General features: G+C 41.2%; 1 protein-coding gene across 1 annotated transcript in view; it reads left to right on the forward strand.

Moving 5' to 3' along the window:
* Window positions 1-27185, forward strand: part of LOC111563103 (collagen alpha-1(XI) chain-like) — a 44654-nt gene that overhangs the window by 9403 nt on the left and 8066 nt on the right. Inside the window, exons 2-53 of the mRNA XM_035944333.2 lie at window positions 4051-4218; window positions 4333-4424; window positions 4677-4798; window positions 5451-5613; window positions 6551-6673; window positions 7761-7877; window positions 7975-8103; window positions 8194-8241; window positions 9119-9160; window positions 9348-9410; window positions 9495-9569; window positions 10133-10216; window positions 10325-10381; window positions 11053-11106; window positions 11279-11332; window positions 11524-11577; window positions 11674-11727; window positions 11814-11867; window positions 11949-11993; window positions 13308-13361; window positions 14168-14212; window positions 14292-14345; window positions 14428-14472; window positions 14547-14600; window positions 14738-14782; window positions 14890-14943; window positions 15350-15394; window positions 15590-15751; window positions 15840-15893; window positions 15991-16044; window positions 16132-16176; window positions 16769-16822; window positions 16935-16979; window positions 17067-17120; window positions 17762-17815; window positions 17899-17952; window positions 18067-18174; window positions 18259-18348; window positions 18435-18488; window positions 18733-18840; window positions 19094-19201; window positions 19292-19345; window positions 19443-19496; window positions 20205-20312; window positions 20418-20471; window positions 20576-20629; window positions 20719-20772; window positions 20867-20920; window positions 21063-21170; window positions 21952-22005; window positions 22502-22555; window positions 22649-22702. Coding sequence (XP_035800226.2) covers window positions 4051-4218; window positions 4333-4424; window positions 4677-4798; window positions 5451-5613; window positions 6551-6673; window positions 7761-7877; window positions 7975-8103; window positions 8194-8241; window positions 9119-9160; window positions 9348-9410; window positions 9495-9569; window positions 10133-10216; window positions 10325-10381; window positions 11053-11106; window positions 11279-11332; window positions 11524-11577; window positions 11674-11727; window positions 11814-11867; window positions 11949-11993; window positions 13308-13361; window positions 14168-14212; window positions 14292-14345; window positions 14428-14472; window positions 14547-14600; window positions 14738-14782; window positions 14890-14943; window positions 15350-15394; window positions 15590-15751; window positions 15840-15893; window positions 15991-16044; window positions 16132-16176; window positions 16769-16822; window positions 16935-16979; window positions 17067-17120; window positions 17762-17815; window positions 17899-17952; window positions 18067-18174; window positions 18259-18348; window positions 18435-18488; window positions 18733-18840; window positions 19094-19201; window positions 19292-19345; window positions 19443-19496; window positions 20205-20312; window positions 20418-20471; window positions 20576-20629; window positions 20719-20772; window positions 20867-20920; window positions 21063-21170; window positions 21952-22005; window positions 22502-22555; window positions 22649-22702 — 3740 coding nt within the window. The remainder of the gene's footprint in view (window positions 1-4050; window positions 4219-4332; window positions 4425-4676; window positions 4799-5450; window positions 5614-6550; window positions 6674-7760; window positions 7878-7974; window positions 8104-8193; window positions 8242-9118; window positions 9161-9347; window positions 9411-9494; window positions 9570-10132; window positions 10217-10324; window positions 10382-11052; window positions 11107-11278; window positions 11333-11523; window positions 11578-11673; window positions 11728-11813; window positions 11868-11948; window positions 11994-13307; window positions 13362-14167; window positions 14213-14291; window positions 14346-14427; window positions 14473-14546; window positions 14601-14737; window positions 14783-14889; window positions 14944-15349; window positions 15395-15589; window positions 15752-15839; window positions 15894-15990; window positions 16045-16131; window positions 16177-16768; window positions 16823-16934; window positions 16980-17066; window positions 17121-17761; window positions 17816-17898; window positions 17953-18066; window positions 18175-18258; window positions 18349-18434; window positions 18489-18732; window positions 18841-19093; window positions 19202-19291; window positions 19346-19442; window positions 19497-20204; window positions 20313-20417; window positions 20472-20575; window positions 20630-20718; window positions 20773-20866; window positions 20921-21062; window positions 21171-21951; window positions 22006-22501; window positions 22556-22648; window positions 22703-27185) is intronic.

A 27185-nucleotide genomic window follows, 5' to 3' on the forward strand; every position in this document is an offset into this window, starting at 1 on the left:
ATATAGTTTAAAAGGCAAAATATTTTTATGTGCACACAAGAACAATCTAGACTACATATCTTGTGATGGCATGACACCAACCCTGACACCTGGAAACCTGGATGTTCTGGCCCAAGAGTCCTCAGTAGTCATTGCTGGATTAAATGAGTACTCAGTACCCATTAATGGCAACTATTAACCCCCTTAAACCTCTCATAAAGACAAGATACAGTGCACTGCTGCTGCTCCAAAGTGGGCCTCTTTTATCTTTTAGCATTTGGAAGGGGCCCCTCACAGGGGGCTGTGCAAAGAGCACCAGCTTTTTGAGAACGTGAGAGTGTTAGGAAGCACTAATGAGCATTACTGAGTTGACATTAATTCAAATGCTCTTTTGTTTAGTAACTGAATGTGATGTTTGATCAAGCCCAACTGATTGAAAGCAGTTTGTGGATTGACTGAATGTATAAAGTGGTGCAGAGACAGTGCAGCTGAGGAGAACCATGCAAGTGTCTCTTCACTAATTATGGCCTTATGTCGACATCTGTCACTGAAAATGATCAAGCTTTTAATTGTGCATACAATTAAGCATTCATACAATTTAAACAGGTGAATCTTATGAACATTCACTTACTGTACAATTGTGGTTAATGTGCAAATTAGACTGGTACATTATTTTTTTCTACCAGGCTGTAAACATGTATATTTCTGACAGAAAATCGCAAATTTTATCCTGGAGGTCGATGAAGACAGACCTGCTTTTAAAATCTGCTTCAAGTGGACATTCCAGGAACTACATTTTTTGGTAATTCTGCACCGACTTCATTTTCAGCCCCTGAGGCTATCGCCTTGACAAAATCTGTCCACAGTAAGACACATATGTAAACACCTGCCAAAGCACCCTAATCTACCAACAGAAGGTGTCTTCATGACCACATGTTGCCATGATGACACGTATACAGAGACTCCATAGACACGGTGAAAACAATACCAGCCACACTGCTGCAGCTGTTAATCACAACCTGTCGTCTTACTCTTCGGTTTTTAACAAACAGAACAGCTTCAGTGAGCTTTAGAGGTGCTGCTAGGTGCACTTTGCTACCTTTGAAGAAAGCATGAGACTGGTACAGATGTTTTTGTCTAATTCTCAGCAATTTTTTAGAGTGTTGAAGTATTTCTTAAGTTCAGTATTTCCTAAATTTTGAACTATGCCATTAAAGACTGCACAGTTGCTTATACGTTGTCACCTGAGTATCCGTTATAGAATTTATCAGTTATGAGTGAGTGTTATCATCGAATTGTTATGGCGATAAAATTCTGTACTCCATACTGTACTTAAAAAATATAAAGATATAGTTCTAAACTTTTATTTGGGTTGTGTTGCTTTAGAATTTCCCTAAACAAGAGACACTACTTTTTGCTTTATTTCAGGTTAGCTGAAAGGAATTTACTTTGGTGAATTCACCTTAAACAAAAAGAAAACAGCAACTCCAGGACACATAACCACACAAACACAATGCAAACTGTGCACAGTCTATAGGACCAGATTTACAATCATCGTATACTGTTTTTCACCAAGAGTTGAATCAAATCTGGATGTTTTTGAGGCTGCAGTGAGTCGTGTCATATTGCACTGCATTATATCCTAAGGTTTGTATAATGTTTTTGCTATGTTGCGTAATTAGATTTGGAAAAATATAAACTTTTTAATGTAATGAGGGCCATTGTGCTGTCTTTACAAGGTTCTAACTGTACTACAGAATTGATTCAAAGTTAGTGGTGGTAAAAAATGAACCTTTTAGTGCACATGTGGTAAACACACTGCAGGACTCTACATTACATCACGTTGAACAAGTGTGCTTGTTTTTCTGGTCTCTCCCTGAACTGAACATCTCTGAGGCTGCAGTAAGCAGTCAGAGCACAAAACACAAAACAAATAATGTAAATGGTAACTTTTTATAGCTGTTTCTCAGCCCATAAAGGGATGAAAGAATCACCGGCAAGTTTTAATAGAATGAGTTATATCTGCAAGTAACATGATGCCAAGCACATTAAAGACAAGATTACAAGCTAACAGAATGCCAGCAGGCAGACAGGCAGACCTGCATACAGATGGACAAACAGACGGAGAAACTGGAAAAAAACATGCAACAAATACATCTGGCATTCATACACTGACATTATGCCAGCCTCATGTGCATACCCGTGCACGTGTGTGAGTGAGTGTGTGTTTGTGTGTGAGTGTGTGTAAAGGTGCAAGGCAGATGGAGGCTTACGTAAGTCTCAGAAATACGTGTGAAAAGGAGCCACACCAGTAGAGGCATGCCCTCCTCTCCCCTACCATTTATTATTTCTCCTATTTTCCCTCTTTATCCCCTTCTCTACCTACTACCAATAAGTTGCACCTTTCTATGGCGTCTCTCCCCCAACTCTCGTCTTTTATATCCCATCTTTTTCTGCTTAGGCCTTCCTCCCAGAGCTCTGTGACCATTATGTCCACAGTGTTCAAAAGAATATGTGCATATATAATGAATTCCTGCTGAAACTACAACTCTTCCTTAAAATTCACATTGCCTCTTGTATGTTTTGTGCTTGTTTTGTGTGTATGCGTGTTGTGTGACATTGAGCCAGATCATTACCAGAACACGTGCTCTTTATTGCCCTCTTGGTATTAGATTAGTCTCCTGTGATACAGACTTTTGAATGTGTGTGTCAAGATGGGTGTTATTGTGTGATTACACCAAGCTTCTGTAACAGTTACGTTTCTTACAGAGAGATTCAGAATGACAGACTGAAAGACAGAGAGCACAGAATCTGACTGATGAAGTATTTCATTAGTTTTTTTTTCTTTACAATATAGCTTAATTATAGGGGTAACACTGCTCACATATCTCAGAGTAACGTCACACACAAACTGCTGTGTACATTTATAGAATGTTGTCAGCTTGTCTGTGTATTTATACCTTTGCTAGAGAAAATCTTTTTTCTTTTCATGTTCATTTAGTGAGTCGCTTTCTCTGTGGGTTGGTAGGAAATGTCTACTAGGTTAATCAGAGGTTGTTTGGTGAAAATGGCTGCCTGCTCAGCAGAAGATTTGGAGACAGAGAAGTAACAGGATGCATACTTTACCGGTACTTTTGAATTAACTATTTATTTTTTAGATTTCAGCGAACACTACAAGATTAGTCTGTGGTTAGTGGGCATGGCCATCATAGCTGTTAATGCAGTGGTCAAATCCAATTTTAATCAACTCTAAATTGAAGAAAGGTGTTTTTTGTCATGTCTTAACTGCTGCAGCTTTTATTCAATGTATCTCATTAATTATTTACATGCTGTAAGAAGAAGAAGATGCTATGACTAGAGTCTCATATTGGTTAATATTTGTGACATATATACATATAATATGTAAGGGTTGTTTCAAAAATTAAAAATGTTGGGCATCTCCTTTATTAACTTCCGTATATTGCAATGTATTCCATAAACTAATTGTCAACTTACCATGAACACACCACTTGACTCTGCACCACCATCTGTTCACCTGTGATACGTACTCTGCTACATGTGCTGCAGTCAGTGCTGAGAGGATTTCTATATTTCACATATACGTTACCCCGAAGCATTTTTATCCGCCTTTCATTCTACAAAAAAAAGCTTTCAAATTGGTGCATATTGAACAACACATTACTATCTGTGGTCAGGCTCCAGCTGTGACAGAGGATAACTACTCCAGCAGTACCTTCGACGTCATAAAATGAAGGTGGATGTTGTTGCAAAACATAAATATTCTCATTTTTCGCTGCTGCAGCTGAAGTTTGTGTCAGACTTCTGTCTGTTGGTGTGGAGAGCAGAGCAAACCACTATGCTTGCCATATTGGTTGAAACACGTGCAGAAACAGATAATCAGTTTTCTTTCTGTAGCTTCAACCGTGCATGAAGTGCTCCGTGCACACAAAGACACCCTCGCAATATGAAATAAACTCTCAAGTCAAACACCTTGATGAATAGCTTAAAAATCAGCTCATCGTCCAACACACACACCCTCTCAGTCACAGAGCTCTGTTTTTCTCTTTGCAGCCAAACCCATTGATGTCCTGAAGGTCCTGGAGCTGTCGGAGAACATGGAGGGTGTGTCGCTGGAGGCAGGACTGTGCACCAGCAGGAAGGGACGGGAGGAGACAGACCTCTCCTTTAAAATCAACAAGAAGATTCAACTGAGCGTGCCCACCAGGCAGCTCTTCCCAGGTTGGTTTTAATGGAATTCTGTGAGCTGGTTTGGCACAACAATAACTGCGTGTCGATGAGAGTGCATTTTAATGAGTGTATTTGCTGTAATGTGTATGTGTGGTCTCCCTCCAGATTTGCCATTTCCTGTGGATTTCTCAGTGATGACAACAGTGAGGGCTGTAAAAGGCTCACAGGTGTTTCTTCTCTCCCTGTATGACTCACAGGTACGTATCATTCATGCTGCATAACATTGTTAAAAACTAAATCTCCCCTTAGCTTGCATCAAGCCAAAAGTTTTTCTGCTTTTTGTCCCTCACCATGTTCTGTCTTTGGATTGTGTTCACCATGTGTTTTATAGTAAAATTCGGATCTGATGATTTTGCGACAGACTTTGATCAAAACTCTGAACCCCTACCAACCATGAGCTCTGCAGGATGCCTCTTACGTTGTGGTCTGGGTGTCTGTTCCTCTCTCAGGGCACACAGCAGCTGGGTGTAGAGATCGGCCGCTCTCCTGTATTCCTGTATGAGGACCACGAGGGTCATCCGTCCCCAGAGCTTTACCCCACCTTCAGAAAGATCAACCTGGCTGATGGCAAGTGGGTAACTGCACATGCACATGCACACTCTTTTGTATTTCTTTGTTTATTCATTTATTTAACAGGGACAGTGCACATTAATAAGCTAAAAATATTCCAAAAGTAACTCAGAGGGTATTTTTCATGTGTAGTCCCAAAACAAAAGAATATAAAACTAGAAAAGCACTCAGAGAATGCAGTACTCTGGCAAGGCTACTCAGTCGTTTTATCATATTTGATGACTGAAATCTTGCAAAATCTGTGTGACCAGACTATGAGCGGCATCACTGCCAAAATAAAATGAGTTGGTCCTTGTGTCATTTCTGAAAATCCCTGACAATTTTATCCAAATCCATTAATCCATTTTTGAATAATGTTTCTAACAGACAGACTGACAGACAAACCAACGCCGATCATCACATAACTCCGCTCATTCCAGAGTCACAGAGACCATTCATAAGCCTGCAGCAAAATAAGAAAACCAAGAGAATGTTATTGTTATTAAAAGCATCCTGCAGAACGCGGTAACACTTGTTAGCTACATATAAAAAAACATGCAGCACATGCTACAAATGTTCCTTTTTGTGGTTGCAGCAGAATTACAGGATAACACACCTTCTCAGCAAGGTAGAGCCATAAAAAAGGGATTTTCTTCTTCTCTGCTTGCTTCCAGGTGGCACAGAGTAGCCTACAGCGTGGAGGGGCAGTCAGTGACCCTCTACCTGGACTGTGTGAAGGTGGACACCCTGGACCTGCTCAGAGGTCACGACCCCCAGGTCAGCATCCAGGGTGTGACTGTGTTCGGAACACGCCTGCTGGACGAGGATGTGTTTGAGGTAGGAATGTCTGTGTGCTTATATATGCATGTATGTTTATGATCCTGAATTAAGTGTCACAACCTTAAGCTGGGAAAATGTATCATATTGTTGCACATATTTAATGAAAACATGAACAACAAATCATTCACTTTGTGCAGTATAAACCCATTGGTTTCAGTAAAATCTGCAAAAAACATGCAAAAAGCCTACAAAGGATTAGAACACACAATAAATCCCTTGTCTGTGGTGAGGAAGTGTTGCTGCTTGTTGCTGCTTGTTAGATTTTTCCATGAAAAGGTGAGAAATGAATAAACATAAAGCTCTTCCCTCTGCACCACCCTCTAGTGGCCGGGATAATGAAGTGCAGTTTACATTGAACCCCATAAAGCCTGAGCTCTGCAGCAGCCTGTTATTGTCAATATTTATTGTTTGACCTCATCGGTAATTAGGAATCAGCACAGTAAGCACTGAAACAAAAATCTGTAGCTGCATAAAATATTCATTGACTGAGTTTTGTTTGTGCTGCGGTCTGAGGTCATTGTGACATACCTCAAACGTGAACTGTGACCTTTGTTTTCAGCTCAATGTCAGGTGGTCCGTCTGTTTAACTGAACAACTACCAGCCAAGTTTGGCTTGAGTCCTTTGCATGTGTAAAATAGAGGAAACAGAGAAAGAGTTTGTGTCTGACTGTGGACTTAATGTGCTGGCACCGCTTGAGACCGAAGCTCTGGAGACGATTAGAGCAACGATAAAAACAGCCTCTTTAGTCACTTTGATCTGACTAAATGAACACATACAGTTAAAGACAAAGACATGAGAGACACATGGATTTGCCGTGTCATTCATTGAATTAATAATACACTGGACAGTAATGACATCCTCCCTTCATGTGCATTCCTGGTGACTGATGTATGCCTCACAGACTTTTGTTTTCTTTGTGTTTTTGTGACACAGGGAGACATCCAGCAGCTGCTGCTTATCGACGACCCCAGAGCCGCAGAGACGTACTGTCAAGACTACATCCCAGACTGCGATGCACCTTTACCTTACGACAGCGTATTAACAGAGGCTGAAGAGGTGAGCCCCCTTTGAGCAGCCAATCAGAGCTGAGCGATGAAACACAGATAGGAGTCTTTCAGTCCACCTGGCCTGTTGCACACCCACTGTGAGGTGCTGAATGCTGTAAATCCAGACTGTCGCTTAAAAATTAAAGGAGCCCCCAAGGTTACAAGCAAGAGGGAAACTTTTACAGGTATTTATGAGCAGTTAAGAAACCAGATATGACAAAAAGCTGGATGGTTTAATTATGCCGGCGACATATTCACATTATGAAATCCTCTCGGCATTGTAAATTCAAACATCAGTGTGGGCTGTGGAGAAACAATCCCACTGTAGAGGCTTAGGTAATTGTTCAACACTGTTTAGTTTCCATTCTGCTGTAAACATTTCTCCCTCAGACACGCATACGTGTCTCATCATTTGTTGCAGATTGAAAAGCATCACCGAGATGCCTACAGCTGTTTATTTTCCCTGCTGTATGTGTGATAAAGCCATTCAAACAAAGTTATAAAAGCTCTGAGTGTCCACTGAGCTCTCACCCTGTCATACTTTGTCTCTCTCTTTCTCTGACATCCTCGCTCTTGTACAAAATCGCATTACAAGGCTTTGTGGTTCAGTGTACTGTGCCAGGTTCTGTGTGCCAACGTTCCACTCTCCTGGGAAAAGTTTCAAATCCTCTTCCTCTACTGCTGTTTGATTTATCATCTGGCTTATAGCTCAAAACACTGTGGGATTCCTGTTTCCGTTTCTTTACTGTAGCACCACCAGAAATACAATTGGCAACGAGACACCTATAAAAACTAATGAACTAATGAAGTCGTCACGCTGAAATATGCTGGCTTAGAGAAGACTAGGCCAAATTTAGCTGTGCCATGGGCAGAATATGCCACATTTGTACTGAATTTTTCACGATATTCTTTGTGTAATAGAACACTCAGACAGGCTGGTAGAGAAAATGTTTTTGATAACTCAAGAGTCGTCTTTTATGTCCTGAGAGTTATAAGTCTCACATTTTTTATTCATGCTGTAGGTTCAAAGTTCTGTGTACATAAACAAGAGTTGCTGGGCTTTTTGTGATCTGTTTTGGTTCTTTTGTGGTCTTCAGGTGGAGAGAACCCCGAAGAATCGTGTCCAAGAGTTCGAGGAGTTCGACTACAGCGACCTCTACGAAGATCTTTCCGTTTCCACAGTGACTGCAGGTTCTAATGTCACTGAGTATGAGGTGAGAGTCAGCAGGAAAAACAGCAACATGAGCTTTGAGGTCCATGTGTCTTGTTCTGTCCCTCATAATTTGTCTTCATGTATGTGATGATGGACAGATTGTAGAGTATGAAGACTATGACAACTCAACAAATTACTACCACGTTAACGAGTATGAATATGAGGAAGACTACGATGATCGCTACGGACCAGTGGAGAGAGAACGAGAGACCATTCTGAACACACAGGTATCAAGAGTTTGTTCATTTTAACATGAAGTAATCCTGTTTCATCTCAGTAGTCTACATTAATAGCTTTCGTCTTTCTTCTCTCACCAGAATTTACCAGAGAAAGGAGAGAAAGGAGAGCCAGGCGTTTTGGGACTGGTGAGACAAACCTCGAAATGTGTCCATGAAAGTTGCCTTTTATCAAAAATATTCCATCCGGACATCTTTTGTCTGTTTGTCTTCTGCAGTGTGGTGACAAGATAGTTCCTGATCTAAATCAGAAAATTGATTTTTGGAATAGAGTGAATTCTGTTCAGATGAATGTCTTGTACAGATGTTTGGGATAAGACTGAGATTTTAGCATGCTTTTAAAAGAGGGACTTAGAAGAAAAGCAGAAAATGAGTTTACATTCGTCAGTTATAGATTTGAAAGAGAGGTAAGAGCGCTATGAAATACTAAAGCGATGGTATAATAATATAGTATGTACCTTGGAAAAATATAAATTTGTCATACTGCATGTGATATATAGCATCTCAGGTTGTATTATAAAGTTGTAGGGAATGTTGTAAATTATTAATCAGGATTATTTTATGGCAATATTAGAATTTGATTTCATTTTTGGATTAGTGCGAATAAGTACTTAAAGTGTTTTAATTGCTGAATAAACCACATACAGACTTTTATTCATCCCATAAAGAAATTGTCATTTGACTTCACAGAAAATTTAACTAAGCATTTTATTTAATATATGGGTAAATTGTTTGAATTGAATGTTAAATGTCCTACATTTTGGCAACGTGAAGGGTCCCTTTTCATTTTTTTTAAAATCTTAAAATGTTAACATGAAGCAATATGTAGTTATAATGGTGCTATTGAACTGTCAGATGGCCTCAAACAGTCTGCACTAGTCAGGCTGTAGGTACAGGATTGATGGCAGTATGCACATTCAGGTGTTGCATTGAATTGGTATGACTGGTATGGCTGGTTACATCATAAGTGATGAACCTCAGAGCTTTCCATGTGATTTTTTTGCAGGGAACACAGATAACAGGACCATATGGGCCTCCAGGACCTGAGGTAAGTGAATTTTACTGCATGACATGTAATCTCAAACACATTTTCTTCAGTATTCAGGAAAAAGTAAAAAAGATCTTTGCACATGGAAAATGCAAACACAGCTGCAACAACAATGAAAATGTTGAATAATTCAAATTAGATTCCATCAGTCTCAGCTGACTGACTGACTGTTTGTGTGTGTTTGCAGGGAGAGGCAGGACCTCCTGGAATCACAGGACCAGTGGGACCTCGAGGAGACCCTGGAGAGCTGGTGAGGACTCTGCTCTCTGTTTGCTGAGCGAGTCTACCACACACCGGCATCTCTCTTTAACCTTCCTTATCTCTCTCCTCACAGGGTCCTCCAGGGCGGCCAGGCCTTAATGGAGCTGATGGGATACCAGGTCCCCCGGGAAACATCATGCTCATACCGGTAACTCGAAGATACTGCTGTGTTCCCTGAGGCCCTACAAGCTGCGGTGCTGCTGCTGTAGCAGTTATTTGGTCCTGTGAACCCTTAACAAAGCCCCGGGGCGAGTGTGAATGCATAAATGTCGTTGCTGAGAAATGGGCAGGAGACTGTTGCAGAAATGTATCATTTGTTTGTCTTTGAAACCTTCCAGAAGCCATGTTTCAGCATGTTGCAAAATATATTTGGTGTAATTTATGTGCCGAATCAGTCAACTGTGGTTAGGTGAACCAACATGATTATTTATTTTGCTGAACCCTTTAAATATTAATCTTGAGATATGGTGACTGTAAAGGCCATAGTGTAGGATTTGTGCTTTTTTTATACTCATCGGCCATTCAGCGACCTCTGTGTGAAGGCATTCAGCATTGCATATTTCTCCACATCTTTATTCTGCCTTTTCCCTCAATCTGTCTTCCATGTAAGCTTCACAGTGTTATGTAAAAGCTGAGCAGCAGTGCGGTCAGACGGCCACTGGGTGGGGTGGTGAGTTCGACTTAAGAGCGTCTGTGTTTATGTGTGTGCAGTTCCAGTCAGGTGGTGATCCAAGGACAGGTGCTGTGGTTTCTGCACAGGAGGCTCAAGCTCAGGCCATCCTGCAGCAGACCAAGGTACACAAACATGAATAGTACACACACACCCACAGAGCTGATTTTGAACCGCAGTTTGTGTGTTGCTGACTCCTGCAACCCACTTCTTCCTCCTCCTCCTTCTTCTAGCTGGCTATGAAGGGACCTCCAGGGCCACTTGGCCTCAGGGGCCGACCTGGACCGCTGGTGAGTGAGCTCAGATATGTTGTTGTTTTCTATTTTATTGTGTGCCTACACACATAGGCAGACAGACAATTAATCCCAAGGCAGGCGTTTTTTTTGTGCAGCTGAATGATGCTTTTTTTTCGATTAGATGGGGCGATAGATTCAAACGTGTGTGCATACATGGAAACAATGCTATTGTTAATGCCACCTAATGCACATTGAGTGAACATAATATAATATATACATTATGCAACATATTATAAAATTAGGCACTTTGCATGTACGCTTTCAGTTTGTGTAGGGACATACACACAGCTATATGAGAGTATAGAAGTATTTTAATGCATATGTTGTACATTGTATGAGCATATATGTATCAAATTAAAAAAGCACTTCTTACTCAATGTAATCATCAATGTGTTTACTCAGCTAATGTTACAGATAAATTGCTACTCTCCTTTCTTTTTTTAATAAAAAAATACTTTTAGACGCACCTTTACATACATTAAACATGTATTTGTCTATGTGCATTAGTGGACACTATGTGTATATACACACACACGCACACACTGCAGATGTTTTTGTTTGTTTTTATTAATTATCAGAATATGTATTTTCTGTTTGTAACCTAAGTTGTTGTGACTGTTAAACATGACAGAATAAAATACTACTCTCAAATTTGTCTTTCTCAGGGCTCACCTGGTCCTTCGGGCCTGAAGGGGACCAACGGTGAGATGGGGCCGCCGGTAAGTTAGCTAGTCGTCATGGCAACACTCATCTCCTTCGGATTACGCTGAAATACATCGGAGAACCAGATAGACACTTCTAATATCACCTAACCTTTAACAGCACAGAGAAAATCACGTGTCTTTGCTTGTCTGCTCCTTTTTTCCTCCAACTCTCACCTTTTCTCCTCAGGGCCCTCCAGGACTTCCAGGTATTCCAGGTCAGAACGGACGACCTGGGAAACGGGTGAGACGGTTTTCTTTTTTTTTTTTTTTTTTTTTTTTTTTGGTCAATGAGTAGCACGTTTTGTAATGTCTGTTATTATCTACTCATTCCACAGAATGACCATGAAGTCTGTTCACAGTAACTCAAACATTTGCAGTGTGTCAGTGAGGAATCTGCTATGATGTCTCTCTTTGTGTTTCTGTGTTTATTAGGGTCGAGGGGGTGCAGATGGAGGCCGTGGCGCAATCGGAGAGACTGGAGCAAAGGTGAACCGACGTCACAGTCACACCTTTCACTCACTGACTGTTCTATCTTCTCAAAAATATCACCTTATCACTCCCTTTTTTCTATATTTCTCTTAGGGGGACAGGGGTTTTGACGGCTTGCCTGGTCTCCCTGGAAACAAAGGACATAAAGTAAGTCATCTGGCTGGATGAGTCCCTGGTGTTAAGTAGATTATTCATAATACTGACTGTCAGCTCCCATGTGTGTTATTCCCCAGGGTGACAGGGGGAAGCCAGGTCCTGTAGGTCCTTCAGGAGAGCCGGGAGAAAAGGTGAGAGGTCATGACGATTTTGGTTTTCTGGTTGTTGCTGATATCTCTATATGTAGGTGTTCATGTTTGTTTACGTCACAGGGTTCTGAGGGACCACCTGGGCCAAGAGGACAACCAGGCGACGCTGTAAGTGTTCACACCAACACAGAGACATAAACCAGAAACACTCCACTTATTTTGCGTACAAAGATCAGTTTGCTCGTTATGATTAGTACTACTAAGCCTAGGAAATTCGCTGCACAGTGTCTTTTTTGGCACTGAGGGGGGTCTATAAAGTCTGATTAACACTTGAAATTTGTAATAGAAAGCTTGTTTTAAACTGGAGTTCTTAAATTAAAGAAACACTGGTGACCATTCATGTAAAACTAATAAAAGACGCTATTAGGTTTCATTATCTAAACTGCAGGATTCAGTGCTTTGAGCGCAACACATACTAGAGCCTGAAAGTCAGGACACATCTGCCTCTGCTGCTGAGATTTTGACCACTGCTGTTTAAATTTGTGTGAAAGTTAAGATTTCATTGCTCTCACATCTTTAAACACGCTCAGTTTTCGGTTTGGTTATGGCTGTTATTTGGTCACATGATCGATGAAACGTTCTACTTCTCGCTCTTGGACCTGATCGCTTCCATCACTCTCACACTCATAGCTCAGATTTCATCCCACTCAACACAAGTTGCTCACCGGTCACTCCAATAACAGACAAAAAAGTTGCACCTGCACTGTATTTTCATTTAAGCTGTAACTTTAACCGGCGCAAATGAAACCTGACCTTGGCAGATTCGCCTGCTTCCTTCTCAGATTGCCGTAATCATGATTTCGTTCCATTTTCTTTTTTGTGGTGCGAGCTGTACCAGAGTGAAATTAGAGCAGCCGGAGATAAGGTGACGCTTTAAAAAAAAAAATCTGATCTTCACTCCTTCGCAGACTCTCATCACTCAGCTCCCTCTCAGCGCTCAGCTTTGCTCATGTGCTCTGGGTGTCACCAAATCACAGACAAATATGTACTGACATAATTTACTCATTGCTCTTTACTCCCTGTGTCCTAGCCAAATATAACTATAACCACTAAAACAAATTATAAGCTCTTGAAGTGAAGATTAGCCAAAATCTCCAGATGTCCTCACTTAAGATCTTACAAAGATGAAAGTCCACAGACAGATTGTCTATCTATCTATCTATCTATCTATCTATCTATCTATCTATCTATCTATCTATCTATCTATCTATCTATCTATCTATCTATCTATCTATCTATCTATCTATCTATCTATCTATCTATCTATCTATCTATCTATCTATCTATCTATCTCTGTCTGTCTGTCTGTCTGTCTGTCTGTCTCACTGTCTCACTGAATACGTTCTTTATGATTATTATTTTTTCCATTTAATTTGTCTGAACTTGTATGAATAAAGTCTTATTGATTGATGTGTATTTCAGGGTTCCAGAGGTCTGAACGGCCCCAGAGGTCGCCCTGGTCCTCCAGGCCAACCAGTGAGTGTGAACTTTCCCCACACATGCTAGTGATTATCCTGCTTTTCGCCTCCGTGTTAAAACAAGTCTCTTCTGCCCAGCAGCATAAACACAGCTGCAATAATTCCATATGACAATACGTGATCACAGCGTTACAGTTGTTCTCCCGTTGTTAACATGGTGTTATGTAGTTCTTATCTTATCTGAGAGAGTGACTGTTTTCTTGCCAGATATAGCATCACATTCTCAAACACCTGCATCAGCATCTTTTAATTATGTTTAACATACGTTTGAGCTTGTAGCAGCATGAGTTAGCGCTTGTCGGCGTCTGATAGCACACTTCCCTTTGTTTACATTACATTTTTATGCTTGATGTTGGTTTGCTGAGCATTGAAAGTCTCAGGCGTGGAAGTGGTGCATATAAAATCCAAGGGTGCAGCTGGTGATTTTTAGTTGCATTTAGTTGTAGCCACTGGAGGCTCATGTACCAAGTCTCAGAAAATTTCTGTTAAAAGCAATGGGCAATGTGTCATCTTTATATCTTTTCTCTTTAGTCAGACAGGAAAATGCCTTATAAGGGCTTGTGTGTTGGCAGAATCTACCTCCAGAAAATATTGCTCAGGCAAGGAAATAAAGACATGCATTATAGAGTTGGCAGCTCATGGCCTGCCTATACAAAAAGCACACATCCTCTACCAATGTCACATTATCATGAAATAAAAATCTCTCGTGCTTTATTAAATGAAATAGAGGCCACATTAATGCACTCGAAGATTCAGAAACAAGCGAGTCCCGTTCATTAACTGTCATCCTTTCTCTCCTCACAGGGCATTCGAGGAATCGATGGGGTTCAAGGTTCAAAGGGAAACATAGTGAGTAAAACAAAAGTAGTTCACACTGGAGCTGCAAAATATCTTCCCTCCCATGGCAATCATTTATTTTATGTAACAGGGACAACCAGGAGACACTGGAGCACCAGGACAACAAGGCAACCCTGGAATCCTGGTATGTGAACAGAGAAGGCATACTAACAAAAATAACTCCATTGCTTATCCACAGAAGTGTGAATGTTTCATTTCTCCTGCAGGGTTTTCCTGGTCCTCAGGGGTTAGTCGGGCTGCCAGGAGAGAAGGTAAGAGAGCTTTAGTTAGATTTTCCCTTTGAGGAGAAAGAGTCTCAATTGATCAACTGATCTTTGTCTCACAGGGACCTCAAGGGAAGAAAGGGATGCAAGGTTTACCTGGAAACGACGGACCCCCTGTAAGAACACACACGCCTTCAAGTCTATACCACAGAGGATTTCTCTTGACATAATGGATTCCCTAGACTCTAATCCCAACTTTAACATCACAGCTACATGCCTAACCACAGATGTTAATGTGTCTTTTGGTCAACAGGGTCACCCAGGAAGAGAAGGTACTCCGGGTGAAAAAGGACTGCCGGTAAATCTATTGTGTGTTTTTGTGCAGTGCGTCAATGTTGTGTTGATGTTGTTACAGCTGACAAGAAGGTGTCAATCACTGTAATGTATGTAAATGTTCCTTTTTAGGGTCCTCCAGGAGTGCAGGGGCCTGTTGGATACCCTGGACAGCGAGGAGTTAAGGTAGAAAACGCTAAACAGAAGATTTGGTTTGGCGATGTTTAGGTTAAAAACTTTTTTTAATCCATTCATTTGTTTACTTCAGGATATATTAAAGGGCACAATGAGGTATCCAAGTAGTAGGTTCTTCCTTTTTAAATCTCATGTGATTCAGATGTTTATGCTTAAGCGCAAAGTGCCCTTTAGCATTACAACAATGGCAAAGGAATCTTATTCTGAGATGAATACCAAAAAGATGAGTTCAAGAACTAGTTTACCCAGTGTAGTGAATATGATGCTATATGTCAGCACACTACAGATTTAATATGCTTCCCACCACATGCTGAAATCAGGAACAGCCACTGATATTGTATCTTGTCATTTTTTCTTGTTGACTTCCAGTTTTGTTGTGTATTTTCCTGTTTGACAGGGAGCAGATGGAATCAGAGGATTAAAGGGAAGCAAAGGCGAGAAGGTAAAAGAGAAAAGTGCTGCAGTCTGTTCTCTTTCAGGATAGTTTGCTGTCTGAAAATATCATATTACCCCTGCAGAGAAAGTACAGTATGCATGCTATTTCATTTCCAGTACCATCTGTGGTTTTATGTCATCATCTAAATTCTCTGGAGTTTCAGTCTATTTTGAGATCTCCTCTCTTTTTTCCCGTCTGCAGGGAGAAGATGGTTTTCCAGGTGCCAAAGGGGAGATGGGAGCAAAGGGGGACGTTGGGGACAGTGGAATTCCAGGAGGCCGAGGCGAAGATGGGCCTGAGGGACCCAAAGGCCAGATGGGTCCACAGGGAGATGCTGGTCCTTCTGGTACTCCTGGAGAGAAGGTACAGAGCTAATAAAACCTGCCAAAAATATCAGCAAATCATCAAATGTACCAGATTTACGAATAGTTAAACCATCTTTCTGTTTTAGGGGAAACTGGGAGTTCCAGGGCTGCCAGGCTATCCGGGACGTCAGGGACCGAAGGTAAAACAAATAACGCAATTAATTACTGACTGAATTAAAGTACATTGAGTAGATGTAATTTATACAAAGTGGATGTGTGTCCCTTCTTCCTCCCCAGGGTGCTGATGGATTCCCTGGTGCAGTGGGAGAGGCGGGAGAGAAAGGCAAGAAAGTGAGTACAGAGTGTGAAATCACAATGATGATATGTCGGGAAAGCAGACTTGTTCCAATAATGTGTTGCTTTTGTGCTGTTACACAGGGTCCTGCAGGACAGCCGGGCAGCGCAGGCCAGAGGGGTTCAAATGTGAGTGCTGCCTCAAAACAGAAACTGTGTTTTTACTAAAGTCGTATCACTTTCATTGTCTGACATTTAGATCCCTTAACGTAGTTGAATAGACGTAGAGTTGACGTCCTGTATTCTTGATACTAGCTACCGGCTCGAGGGTTTCTTGTAGAATATCTCTTTCATGGGTATTACTGAAAAGGTCAAACGTCTTTGCTGCACATTTTATAACTTCAATTGCACTTATACTTAAAATATATGACACATGCAGGGAGCTCTGATAGCTAGGGGGTCAGGGTTTAGACCACAGGGGCATAAATGCCATCAGCAGTCAGACTTAATGTAATTCTCAGCCTGGCGGACCTTTACTCCACGTCGTTCCCCTGCTCTACTCTCATGTTTGCTGTTTCACTTTACTCTCCAACAGAAGCAAGAACAATAAAAAAAATAATGTTAAAGAAATACCTCACATCTTGTAATTTTAACCAAATAAAAATGACACAGTGTTCAGAAGACACTACGTTCTCATTTGGATGAAGATATGAACATACATGAAGAATATGAAGGAGCCTCACTGCACTGCCTGAACCGTACCTTCGTGTTTCTTTCTCAGGGTGCACGAGGTGCCAGGGGGGCAAGAGGGCCAACTGGAAAATCCGGAGAGAAGGTCAGCTGACTTTCCTCTCAGCCAATAGCGACTCCCCATCACTGTCACCTCTGCTTTAATATTCCTATCCATCACCGCCTTCATGTTCTTCTTCCGTCTTATATTTTCGTAGGGAGCCTCAGGACATGATGGGCCCCCAGGATCTCCTGGAGAGAGGGTAACAGGAACACTGCTAATATATAGTATCAGCTGATCAATAGAAGTATTGATTGACCATCTGCTTATTGGCCGTTTATGTTTTTAGGGACCTCAAGGGCCTCAAGGAAGGAATGGAGAGCCAGGACCAAAAGGATCAAGTGTGAGTGACAAAACGCAGATTCACTTAAATTCACAATATTAAACACACCTAGTTATCCTATATAAGACATAGCCATTATTTTTGTTTCAAACTGTGTGTATTAGGATGAAGATTTACGCTACCACGTCACCCACTGCAATTACTCACTTTCTGGGAGGAATAATGGACAAAAAACACCAAATCAAAACAAAAATAAACAAGTCTATAAGTGAATTTAAAGTCTCAATGTTACAGAAATGAAACCCATCATGTTTGTCAAGCTTTTAAAGTCAAAACAGTCTTTGTGAAGGGTTAAACCTTTACAAACAGATGAATTTAGTCTCTACTTCCATTTGATGCTGGCTGCAGGTTTCCTACATTTTGCACTGCAGCAGGAGGGGAGATTGGTTATTTTGTGAGCAAAATCGTTTCATTTTTCTGTCTGAGAATGTACAGGAGGGAAATTCTTGTCGTATACTTGGAACCACACACAGTGATTGCTGAATGGAACAGTTCTTGCATTTGTGTTTCAGTATTTCAGTGATGAATGAATAAAATGCAAGCAGGGAGGAATGTATTCAGACTATTTTTCAGCAGCTCCTCGTTAACATCCTGAGCTACTGTTTATTCACCCCTTTGTTTCATTGTGCATGTGTTTTTAGGGTCCAGGTGGGAAGGATGGACTTCCAGGTCACCCGGGTCAGAGAGGAGAGCCGGTGAGTGAGTTCAGAAGAGGTCATTGATTGATGAATGCACACACTAGAAGATGTTTCATGCTCATATTTTGCTGTGAATACAGGGATTCCAAGGTAAAACGGGACCTCCAGGACCCTCAGGTGTGGTGGGACCACAGGTAAGCACAACCATCAATCAGTCAATTAGCACTGTAATGTAATAATTCTTGGTCTTTGTGCCTTGTGTTTTTGTTGTTGTGACAAACCCAGTGGCTTTCTTGTCTGTGTTTTAGGGGAAATCAGGAGAGTCTGGCCCAACGGGGGATCGAGGTCATCCAGGAGCACCGGGTGTGCCTGGAGAGCACGGTTTACCTGGGGCTGCTGGGAAAGAGGGTGGAAAGGTCAGCCCACGTGCTAAAATCACAGTATTGTTCATAGGATCACTATTTGTGCTTTGACTGAACTTTTTAAAATTTTAATCTCAGGGTGATCCAGGTTTACCAGGGACATCTGGAAAGAATGGTCCCGCAGGACTGAAAGGGTTCAGAGGAAGCAGAGGAGCACCTGGACTTATGGTAAGACTCTCCAGAAAAATTTCTACTTTTACTAATATTACAGATAATATAAGCTGTAAAGCAGAAATTATGTGCAATGTCTCCAGGGACCACCTGGTCTGAAAGGAGGATCAGGACCAAGTGGATCTGCAGGAGCCATCGTGAGTTAAAGCGCATCTTTGTTTCTACAGTTCATATTAAGTACGAGTTCTAAAATCAGGATTTAGATGACATATTTGAATTATATTTAGAACACACGTCATGATGGCTTTTAAATGAAACCAGTGTCCAGCACCGTTATGATTACATTCAGATTTTCATGCATCCATATCTAATCTTTGTTGCCTTAGAGTTCCTATTAATCAAGACATTCAAGGTCCAACGTGCTCTAATTCCTGTGTATAGGGGCCAGCGGGTGAGAGGGGCCCTCCAGGACCAGCCGGAGCCATTGGACAGCCTGGTCGGGCTGGATCGATTGGAGGACCTGGACCAATGGGAGAGAAGGGGGAACCTGTAATTTGATCTAATTATGTCTAATGTTTTTCATTGTTACTGAAGTGCTTCTTTCATTATGTCTGACAAACAGACTCTGTTCATTTTCCGTGACACTGAATGTTATTGATATTTTCAGTAAACATTCCTAATCAGTGAGGTGGAAAGGCGAACACATTAAAGTTATCGATCTGTAGCTGGATCGGCTGTATCTTGTGTGTGTTGTTTTAGTTTGTATGCAGAATAACAGATTTATTGTGTGTTTGTGTCCCAGGGAGAGAAGGGTCCGATTGGACCGGCAGGTCAGGATGGAGATCAGGGACCTGTTGGGATGCCTGGAGCTACTGGCCCTGCAGGACCTCCAGGAGATGACGGGGATAAGGTAACCCTTGTGTGTCCATGAGACAGAGAGGATGAGTGAGAGTGTGTGTTAGTACTGTGGTGATACGTTGTGTCCTCTGTGTGTCAACAGGGAGAGCAGGGAGGACCCGGACAGAAAGGCAGTAAAGGAGACAAAGGGGAAGCAGTGAGTCTGGAGCTGGAGAAGTACATCAGCATGGACTGTACTCCATAACACTAGAAGCTCTGGTCATGTCTGACTTCTCTTCTCTCTGTCTTCACAGGGGCCCCCAGGCGCCACTGGCACTCAGGGGCCAGTTGGTCAGCCAGGACTTCCAGTGAGTTTGTTTTTCTCTTTGTGTTTAAAACTAAAATATCTCAAATCACACTGCGACATGAATATGATGAGAGATTTGTGAATCCCAAAAGTTGCACAACTTAGAATCCAGTGAGATGCTGTTTATCACTGTTGTTGAGGAGAACTAGATAAGAGGATTAACACATCTGTCAGCTAAATATGGAGCGACAGCCAGGAGACTGTTAGCTTAGCTTTTATGTGTAGGTCTTTGTACAGGTTTTAAAAATCAGGTCCTGCATATTGTGTTCCTCAGAAATACTTTAGGGTGGACTTCTGTTCGTTAAAAGGAGACATGCTACTTGTTTTCCCCAATTTAGTTATTATTTATTATATTGTGTACAACCCAGCAGGTATAACTATCTATATATTATGGGTATTTTTTTCAAACAGAATGATAACTGTTTGCAATGAAGAAACAGCTGTGTTTTCTTTACTAAAAAGTCCGGACTATATAGATGTTGCACATTTTTAACAGTCCTGCCTCTATTCCAGTCCTGTCAAATCCTAATACTCCATAAATGTTTACCACTCTGTACTTTGAAACGATACTTCACTGTGTTGTCCCCCTAAACAACCAGTTTCAACAGGAATTTCATCATGCTGGGGTGGTAAAGAAAGCTTTTCACTGTGTCTTTAATCATTTCCAAGTCAGAAAGACACTCTCATGTGACTCTCTCCTACGTACCAGGGTGTAGATGGACTATCGGGTCCCCGGGGCCAGCAGGGCATGTACGGTCCTAAAGGAGATGAGGGACTCCGCGGCTTCAAGGGCTCCAGAGGACCAACAGGATTACAAGTAAGATTTGTATTTGTCAGGATGCAGACCTCTTGAAGTGATGTTTTCAGAAGAGATGGTGTGAACATTGAACTCTACACTCTAATCCTGTACGTGTTCTCCAAGGGCATGCCTGGCCTTCCAGGAGAAAAGGGTGAGAGTGGACATGTGGGACTAATGGTGAGCTCATATCCTCGTTGCTGTCTGTTGTTGCACCAAGTTTTTTTCATTCATTTTCACAAATTAATTAACTGAGACCATTTCTCCTCATCACATGGGTTTAGGGTCCACCTGGGCAACAAGGCCCTACTGGTGCTCAAGGGCCTATTGGAGGACAGGTAAGTCTCACAGACATGTTTATGGGTCCTCAATTAGTTGAGCACTTGTTTTACATCTGAAGAAATATCATCATCTTTGTGCTGCACAGGGCCCGAATGGTCGACCAGGGATGATAGGACAGCCTGGTGTAGTTGGGGAGAAGGTAAAGATACTGATAATAACACCTTTTAGATAAAAACACTCATCCCAAGTGATCTATTCCTGTATTTCTTACACTTGATTTCCTCCTGTCTTAGGGAGAGGACGGCGAGGCGGGTGACCCCGGGCCAGTCGGTGTTCCAGGAAGGCTAGTGAGTTTGTTTGCTTTTTGGTGGGACATTCTTTAATCAAGGATGTCTTCAAAAATGCCCCCACCAGCATCCGTTTTTAAGCTTGTCTAGCTCCTCTCCTCCACTCTACCCATCATAACCTCTTGCTCCTTCAATGCTTCAGGGAGACAAAGGAGACCAGGGGGAGAAGGGAGATACTGGCCCTTCAGGAGCAGCTGGTCCTCCAGGAGCCAGGGGCATCACAGGGGAGGACGGAGCCAAGGGCAACGCTGTGAGAAACACTCATACCAAAAGCCATAACACTACTTTACTGTTAGATCCTCTGCCATACACTGCAACACAAAACACTGTAATATAAGGTGATACCATACAATGCATGGAATGCAGTTTTGGCTACCATCATATACTTTGCTTTAACCAGAGATCTAAATCTAAGTGAAATCTAGATGTATACAGCGGACCTGAAAACTGAATATAATTGGTGATTTTTCCTTAGTTTAAGTGAAAATTTTGAATCTAGTAGCAGTATAGTCAGATGAACTGACTTGTTGATACACAATTACATGAGGCAGTGACTATGCCCAACAACGACGAAGAAAAAATAAGGATAAATTCCTGCTGTAGTTCGACTTTTCATTCTAGTGCAATTCAGTTTTGATGCTGGGGTTTGTTCACCCTTAAATCACATATTTCAACATTTTGAACTGCACCTTGTATGTAGAATTCCTAGTAAATTTAACAGCAGACATACATACTCATAGCACAATGTACATTGAAAAAGGTATGGTAAAATGAACAAGAAGCATGAAAGAAAACATTTTATTATCCAAAGCAGAGTACAAAATCTGCATGTTAGGTATTATGTAGGTTGTATTATTAATGATGTTTTGGATAAAGTTATCTGCCTCAAAGGGTATAAAAGGAAGACTTTGGTTCAACGCTTTGTCGACCACAGTATTTCGGCTTCATTGCATCTGTAGCTACTGCTCATTCAAACATTTGTAGCATGCAAAATCATGTTGTGCTCGCTCAAGCTCCGTATATCCCTACAGGGTCCTATAGGTTTGACTGGAGACCTCGGACAGCAGGGAGAAGCTGGACCCAATGTGAGTGTCTGCTCTTAGTTTTCTTCCCCCTCTTTCCCATCTTCTTCATCACTGATTCACATTCTGATGGAAGTATTAGACTGCAGCAAAGGCTGACCAAAGAGATCTTTCGGGTAACAAAAATTTTTCAGTTCAAGCACTGTTGCTGTTGTTTCGTCTGTCTGGCTTGTATTGCATTAGCAGGACCTATTTGCTGTAATGTAAATATAGTCTTACTGAATTGTTAAATATTCATGAGGAACAGTGGAGGGAGGAGATGTGGAATGAACCAAACTGAAGATGAAGACACAGAACTACCATTTATTTTACATGATTTGGAATGAAGCAAAGGTGGTTGTGTGCTTCTTAAAAACTGGTATGTTACCAGTGGAAACTGAAATACATCAGCTGGATGTTATGTAACATGCTGGTTGTTGTTTTCTCAACCAGTCCTCTACCTTGTTTTTTTTCTTAAAAAATTGTTATGTGAACTGTACTTTTCCTCTGCCCACACCAGGGTGTAGACGGCCTCCCCGGATCTAAAGGAGACACAGGAGAGGCTGGAAAATCAGTGAGCTCCTCTTCTCTCCACTGTACACCAGCACACTTTAAAGAAGCTGTTAACAAATAACATAATGACTGTCCATTTCTTTACCTTTATCAGGGACCACCAGGAGCAGCAGGAGAACCTGGACCAGCTGGACCCCCTGGGCGAAGGGTTTGTGTATTTTTGTCACTGTGCTTTAGCGTTTGCATGAACCCCTGATGTACTCAGAGTCCACATTTTATACTTACTGTTTAATTAAGCAGAAGCTTCAGACTTCGTCACAAAAGCACAAAAGCAGCATTTACAAATTCAGATGCCTCAGTGTTGACCTTTTACCATCTGAAGTGTGTGTGTGTGTCTGTGTGTGTCTGTGCATGTGTGTATGTGTGTGTGACTGAGAGTGTGTCTGTGACTGAGAGTGTGTCTGTGACATCATCATGACTGATGACATCACAATGACATGTTGTGATGTCATCTGTGATGTCATCACAATCTCCAGAAAGCCTATAAATAGGCCGGTACAAGCTAGATTCAACCTGAGATTTCCCGTGACTGTTACCACTCACCAGACTTTAGCACAGAAGAACTGAATACCGTGAACCAATCAGAGTTAACTATGCGCCCCACTAACTCTCTCAACCCACCAGAAACTCAGATGAACAACACTATGGAATCAGAACAAGAGGTAGACAACATGTCTTGGGACGACCCCTCAGACGCTGAAACGGACGAGTTGGAGGTACTGATGGACAGTATTGTTAAATCTGTTGAATCGACCAACAACGAAATGGAAGCGCTGATGGACAGCATTGTTGCAGCTGAAGCAGACGAGGAGATGTCTGGTCTTGAACCGTCTGTGACAGATGCAGTCGACCAGTCAGAACCAGCCCTGACTGCAGAACAGCCGATGGACAGAACCAGCTGTGGAAAACCGACCACAGCGGATCCGACTGAGCAGCAGACGGGAAACATTGTCACCTTGGGCAAAGAGAACATTCTACCCGTCATCAGTCAGTCTCTGGCCAGATTCTCAGAGCTGCAGTGGAGTCTGTTGGCTGCTGGGACCCCAGACTTTGCAACACTGGGAGCTCTGATTGATGTTGTAGCCGACATCGTTCAGACTCTTTGTGAAGAGACCTTGAGAGCTTTGGTCGTCATTCTTCCTCAGCTCAGAGCTGCATCACCAGCTGACAGGAACATTCATGTTTCTCTGGGAAACTCCATCTCTGCCAGCGTAGCAGAGGCTCTTGGACTCCCAGAGCGTAGATCTAAGGGCGCCCAACAGCTGACGGAGCTCATTGAGATGGAAGTTTCACAGCAGATGAACTCTGCTGTGTCTCTGGCCATCAACGGTCCTGCTCTGCCTTCAGAACCAGCGACTTATATCACCAGCTCCATGTCCAGGATTGGAAACCTCCGTCGGCTGGCGCTTCAAATGGCTGCATATCTGCAAAGATATGCAGTGAAGCTGCTGAGGAAGTCCTGCTGCAGATGGCGGGACGAGTCCAGAGAGTCTGATGAAAATATTGAGAGTCTGTCAGACTCCATCCTTTCAGAGACCAGGAAGGAGGTGCACCAGTCTCGGGCACGGCATTCCCCTGAAGTCCTGTACACAATGACTGAGGACACAGTGGGAAAGCTTGTGCAGAAACCGCTGCTTTGTGCCGAGGAGCCACTGGATGCTCAAACTGAGGAGGTTTCTGGGGCTCTGACAGACATCCAAGACCTCATCACAAAGACGGTGACCTCGTCTGCACAAGAGAACGTCATCATGGAGCCAGAGGTCCCTGCAGCCAGAGACAAACGTTCTCCAGCGCAGAGTTCTCTTCCAGCTGCCGTTGATGTTGGTGCAGTTTCCAAACCTACCAGCAGGGACGATGAGGGTGCAACTGATAAATTCTCTACACCAGTTGTAGCCCTCAGATACTCAAAGTCTCTGGACAGTTTGGTGTCGGTCCATGACGAGTCAGAGCCCGATGAGGGATCCTGTTATCAGGAACCAACAACTGATCTGGTCGCTGCTCCAGAAGTTGTTGATGCTCCTGAACTAGTTGCTTCTGCTGAACCTCAGGTCAGACCATTACATTTTTCCATCAAGAGGTCCCAGGAAGACTTGGATGCCATCAGCGCTCTGCTGCTGAAGGTGATGTCAACATTCTTCTATAAATCCAGGACGTTTGTCACCGTAGACGGCTTCAAGGCCATCCTGAACCGACTGTCGGTTCTGCAGAACGAAATATTCATGGCACCTGACCTCATCATAAAAATAACCCAGAAGAATGAAAAAATATCTAAGGCCATGGTGAAGGACCTTCTCAAGATGTTTGGCTCTGCAGAAAAGCTGCTGGAGGCAGCGCTGACTGCACAAGATCCATCTTTTGAGGAAGCTATGGTGATGGCTTTGCAGATTAATTTAAAAACCATCCCTCGACCAGACAATTTGAAGTCTGGAGTCACCAGGTTCTTCTCAGCGGTGAGAAGAGCCCTCACCAAACCCTTCAAGCCACGCACCTAGATCAGCATCTTCACCTTTTAAAATTTTTTTTTATACTTTTAGCATTAGTTGATCTTGAAGGAAACATAGAAAACGTCCTCCTTCCAGACCTTTTTTTTTTTTTATAAAAATAACGAAATTTTAAAAATTTAAATCAACTAAACCAAAATTTCATAATAAAATTCTAATAAAATATTAATAACCAAATATATTTTCAATTTGTTGCATTTCCTTCTGCTGTCAGATTTCACTAAACTCACATGAATTCACTTTTCATTTCAATCCAACACGAATTTCAAAACAGAATTTTCTCATTGTTCATCAGACATTTTCTGTGTGAAGTTTAATCAGTGAGGTGTTTTGAAATCAACACAAAATGTATGCTGTAAGAAACTCTTCAACTCATCACATCAGTAACAAAATAATTAACATTTAAAATACGCTTACAATTTGGTTTTCCTTTCCTCTGCTGTCAGATACACTCTAGTTAATTGTGTTTTAACTAAAAAAAAAAAAAAACTCAACTAAATTGTGTTAAAAATCTTAAATATTAACTTTATTTTCCATTTTCACAGAGTAAATGTTTGAACCAACATCTGTTCTTGACTGTAAAACTTTGGATTTGTTAGTTTGTCTGTCTTCAGCTGTGAAACTATGGGATGTAAATAAAACTGAACTGAATTGAAAAGTTCTAATCATAACAACTAAATATTCATTTAATTTTAGGATTTTTTTAGTTAGACATTGATGCCACTGTTGTTTTTAACACAAATGTGATCATTCTCCATATAAGTACAAAGAGGTTTGTTATTTCCACCATCACAGTCTGAGACATGATCAGTGTTATTTAATATTTATATACTTCAAGCCGTAATGACAAAAATGTTTGCATTCGAAACATCAAAATAATATATATAAATTTGTACATTTCATTGTTTGAACCAACATCAGCTCTGATCAAAACAAACAAATATTCATTTTCAGGATTTTAACCCTTTAACTATCAGTGTGTTTTTATGATGCCACTGTTGTTTTTATTCCAAAAATATGAATGTTTTTTGTGTAAGGAGCTTTTTAAAATGATTATTTTCATTGTCGCAGGATGAGATGTGACGTGTGAATATTTTTTCCTATGCAGAGTCAGACTTTAAAGACAAATATTAGACAAGTCATCATCATCAAAAGCGCATCAAAATAATCTTCATTAATGTGTTTTGTAGCTTCAGAGAGCTCAGTGTTTAAACCAGCATCAGCTCTGATTCTAAAAACCAAATAATTTCAGGATTTTAACTCTCTAACATGATGCCACTGTTGTTTTTATGGGGAAACAAGACAATGGTCCAAGACAAGTAAAAATCTGTGCAACAAGAGAAGACAAAGAGAGTGAAAAAATATGAGAATTATGTTTTCAGCAGAAGATCAGATTAATCTTTAATAATGATGAGAATCAGGATCAGTGTTGTCCCATTTACTGTTGACAGACATCTGACTGAACTGATCCTGTAGCTTTTATTATATGGAAATGTGCACTGGTTTGCAGTACTTCAGTATTGGCTACATAATTCTTTGCATATTTTTGTCTTGTCTTTTTGCACAGTTTTTTTTGTTTTGCACCATTTTCATCTTGTGTATGTGCTACCTTCCTTTTACTATGCTACAGCATAGTAACATCACAGCTTGACAAACTGTGACCACGTTGACCACAAGAGAAGCACAACAAGAAAACAAAGATGGCTGCCGTTCATCCATTCTCCTTCCAACAAATGATGGATTATTATTTTTTTGAGTTAAAATAGAAATAGATTAGTTTTCATATAGTAAATAAATAAGAGGAAGCTACTTCCACTCAAGTGTTAAAACACAAAAAACTCATTAAAACACATTTATTATTATTAATCATTTTACTAATATGTATTTTATAGATGTATTTTATCACGTTAGTATTTCACGTTCGTAATATCAAGTGTATTGTAGTGTTTAGACATATTTTGTAGTATCAATACTTTTTTTATAGCATTAATGCTTAGTTCTATAGTATTAATACTTAGTTTTATAGTATTAATGCTTAGTTTTATAGCATTAATGCTTAGTTCTACAGTATTAATACTTAGTTTTATAGCGTTAATGCTTAGTTTTATAGGATTAATACTTAGTTTTATA

The sequence above is a fragment of the Amphiprion ocellaris genome, chromosome 4, assembly GCF_022539595.1.
Source record: "Amphiprion ocellaris isolate individual 3 ecotype Okinawa chromosome 4, ASM2253959v1, whole genome shotgun sequence".
In the NCBI taxonomy this organism is placed as follows: domain Eukaryota; kingdom Metazoa; phylum Chordata; class Actinopteri; family Pomacentridae; genus Amphiprion; species Amphiprion ocellaris.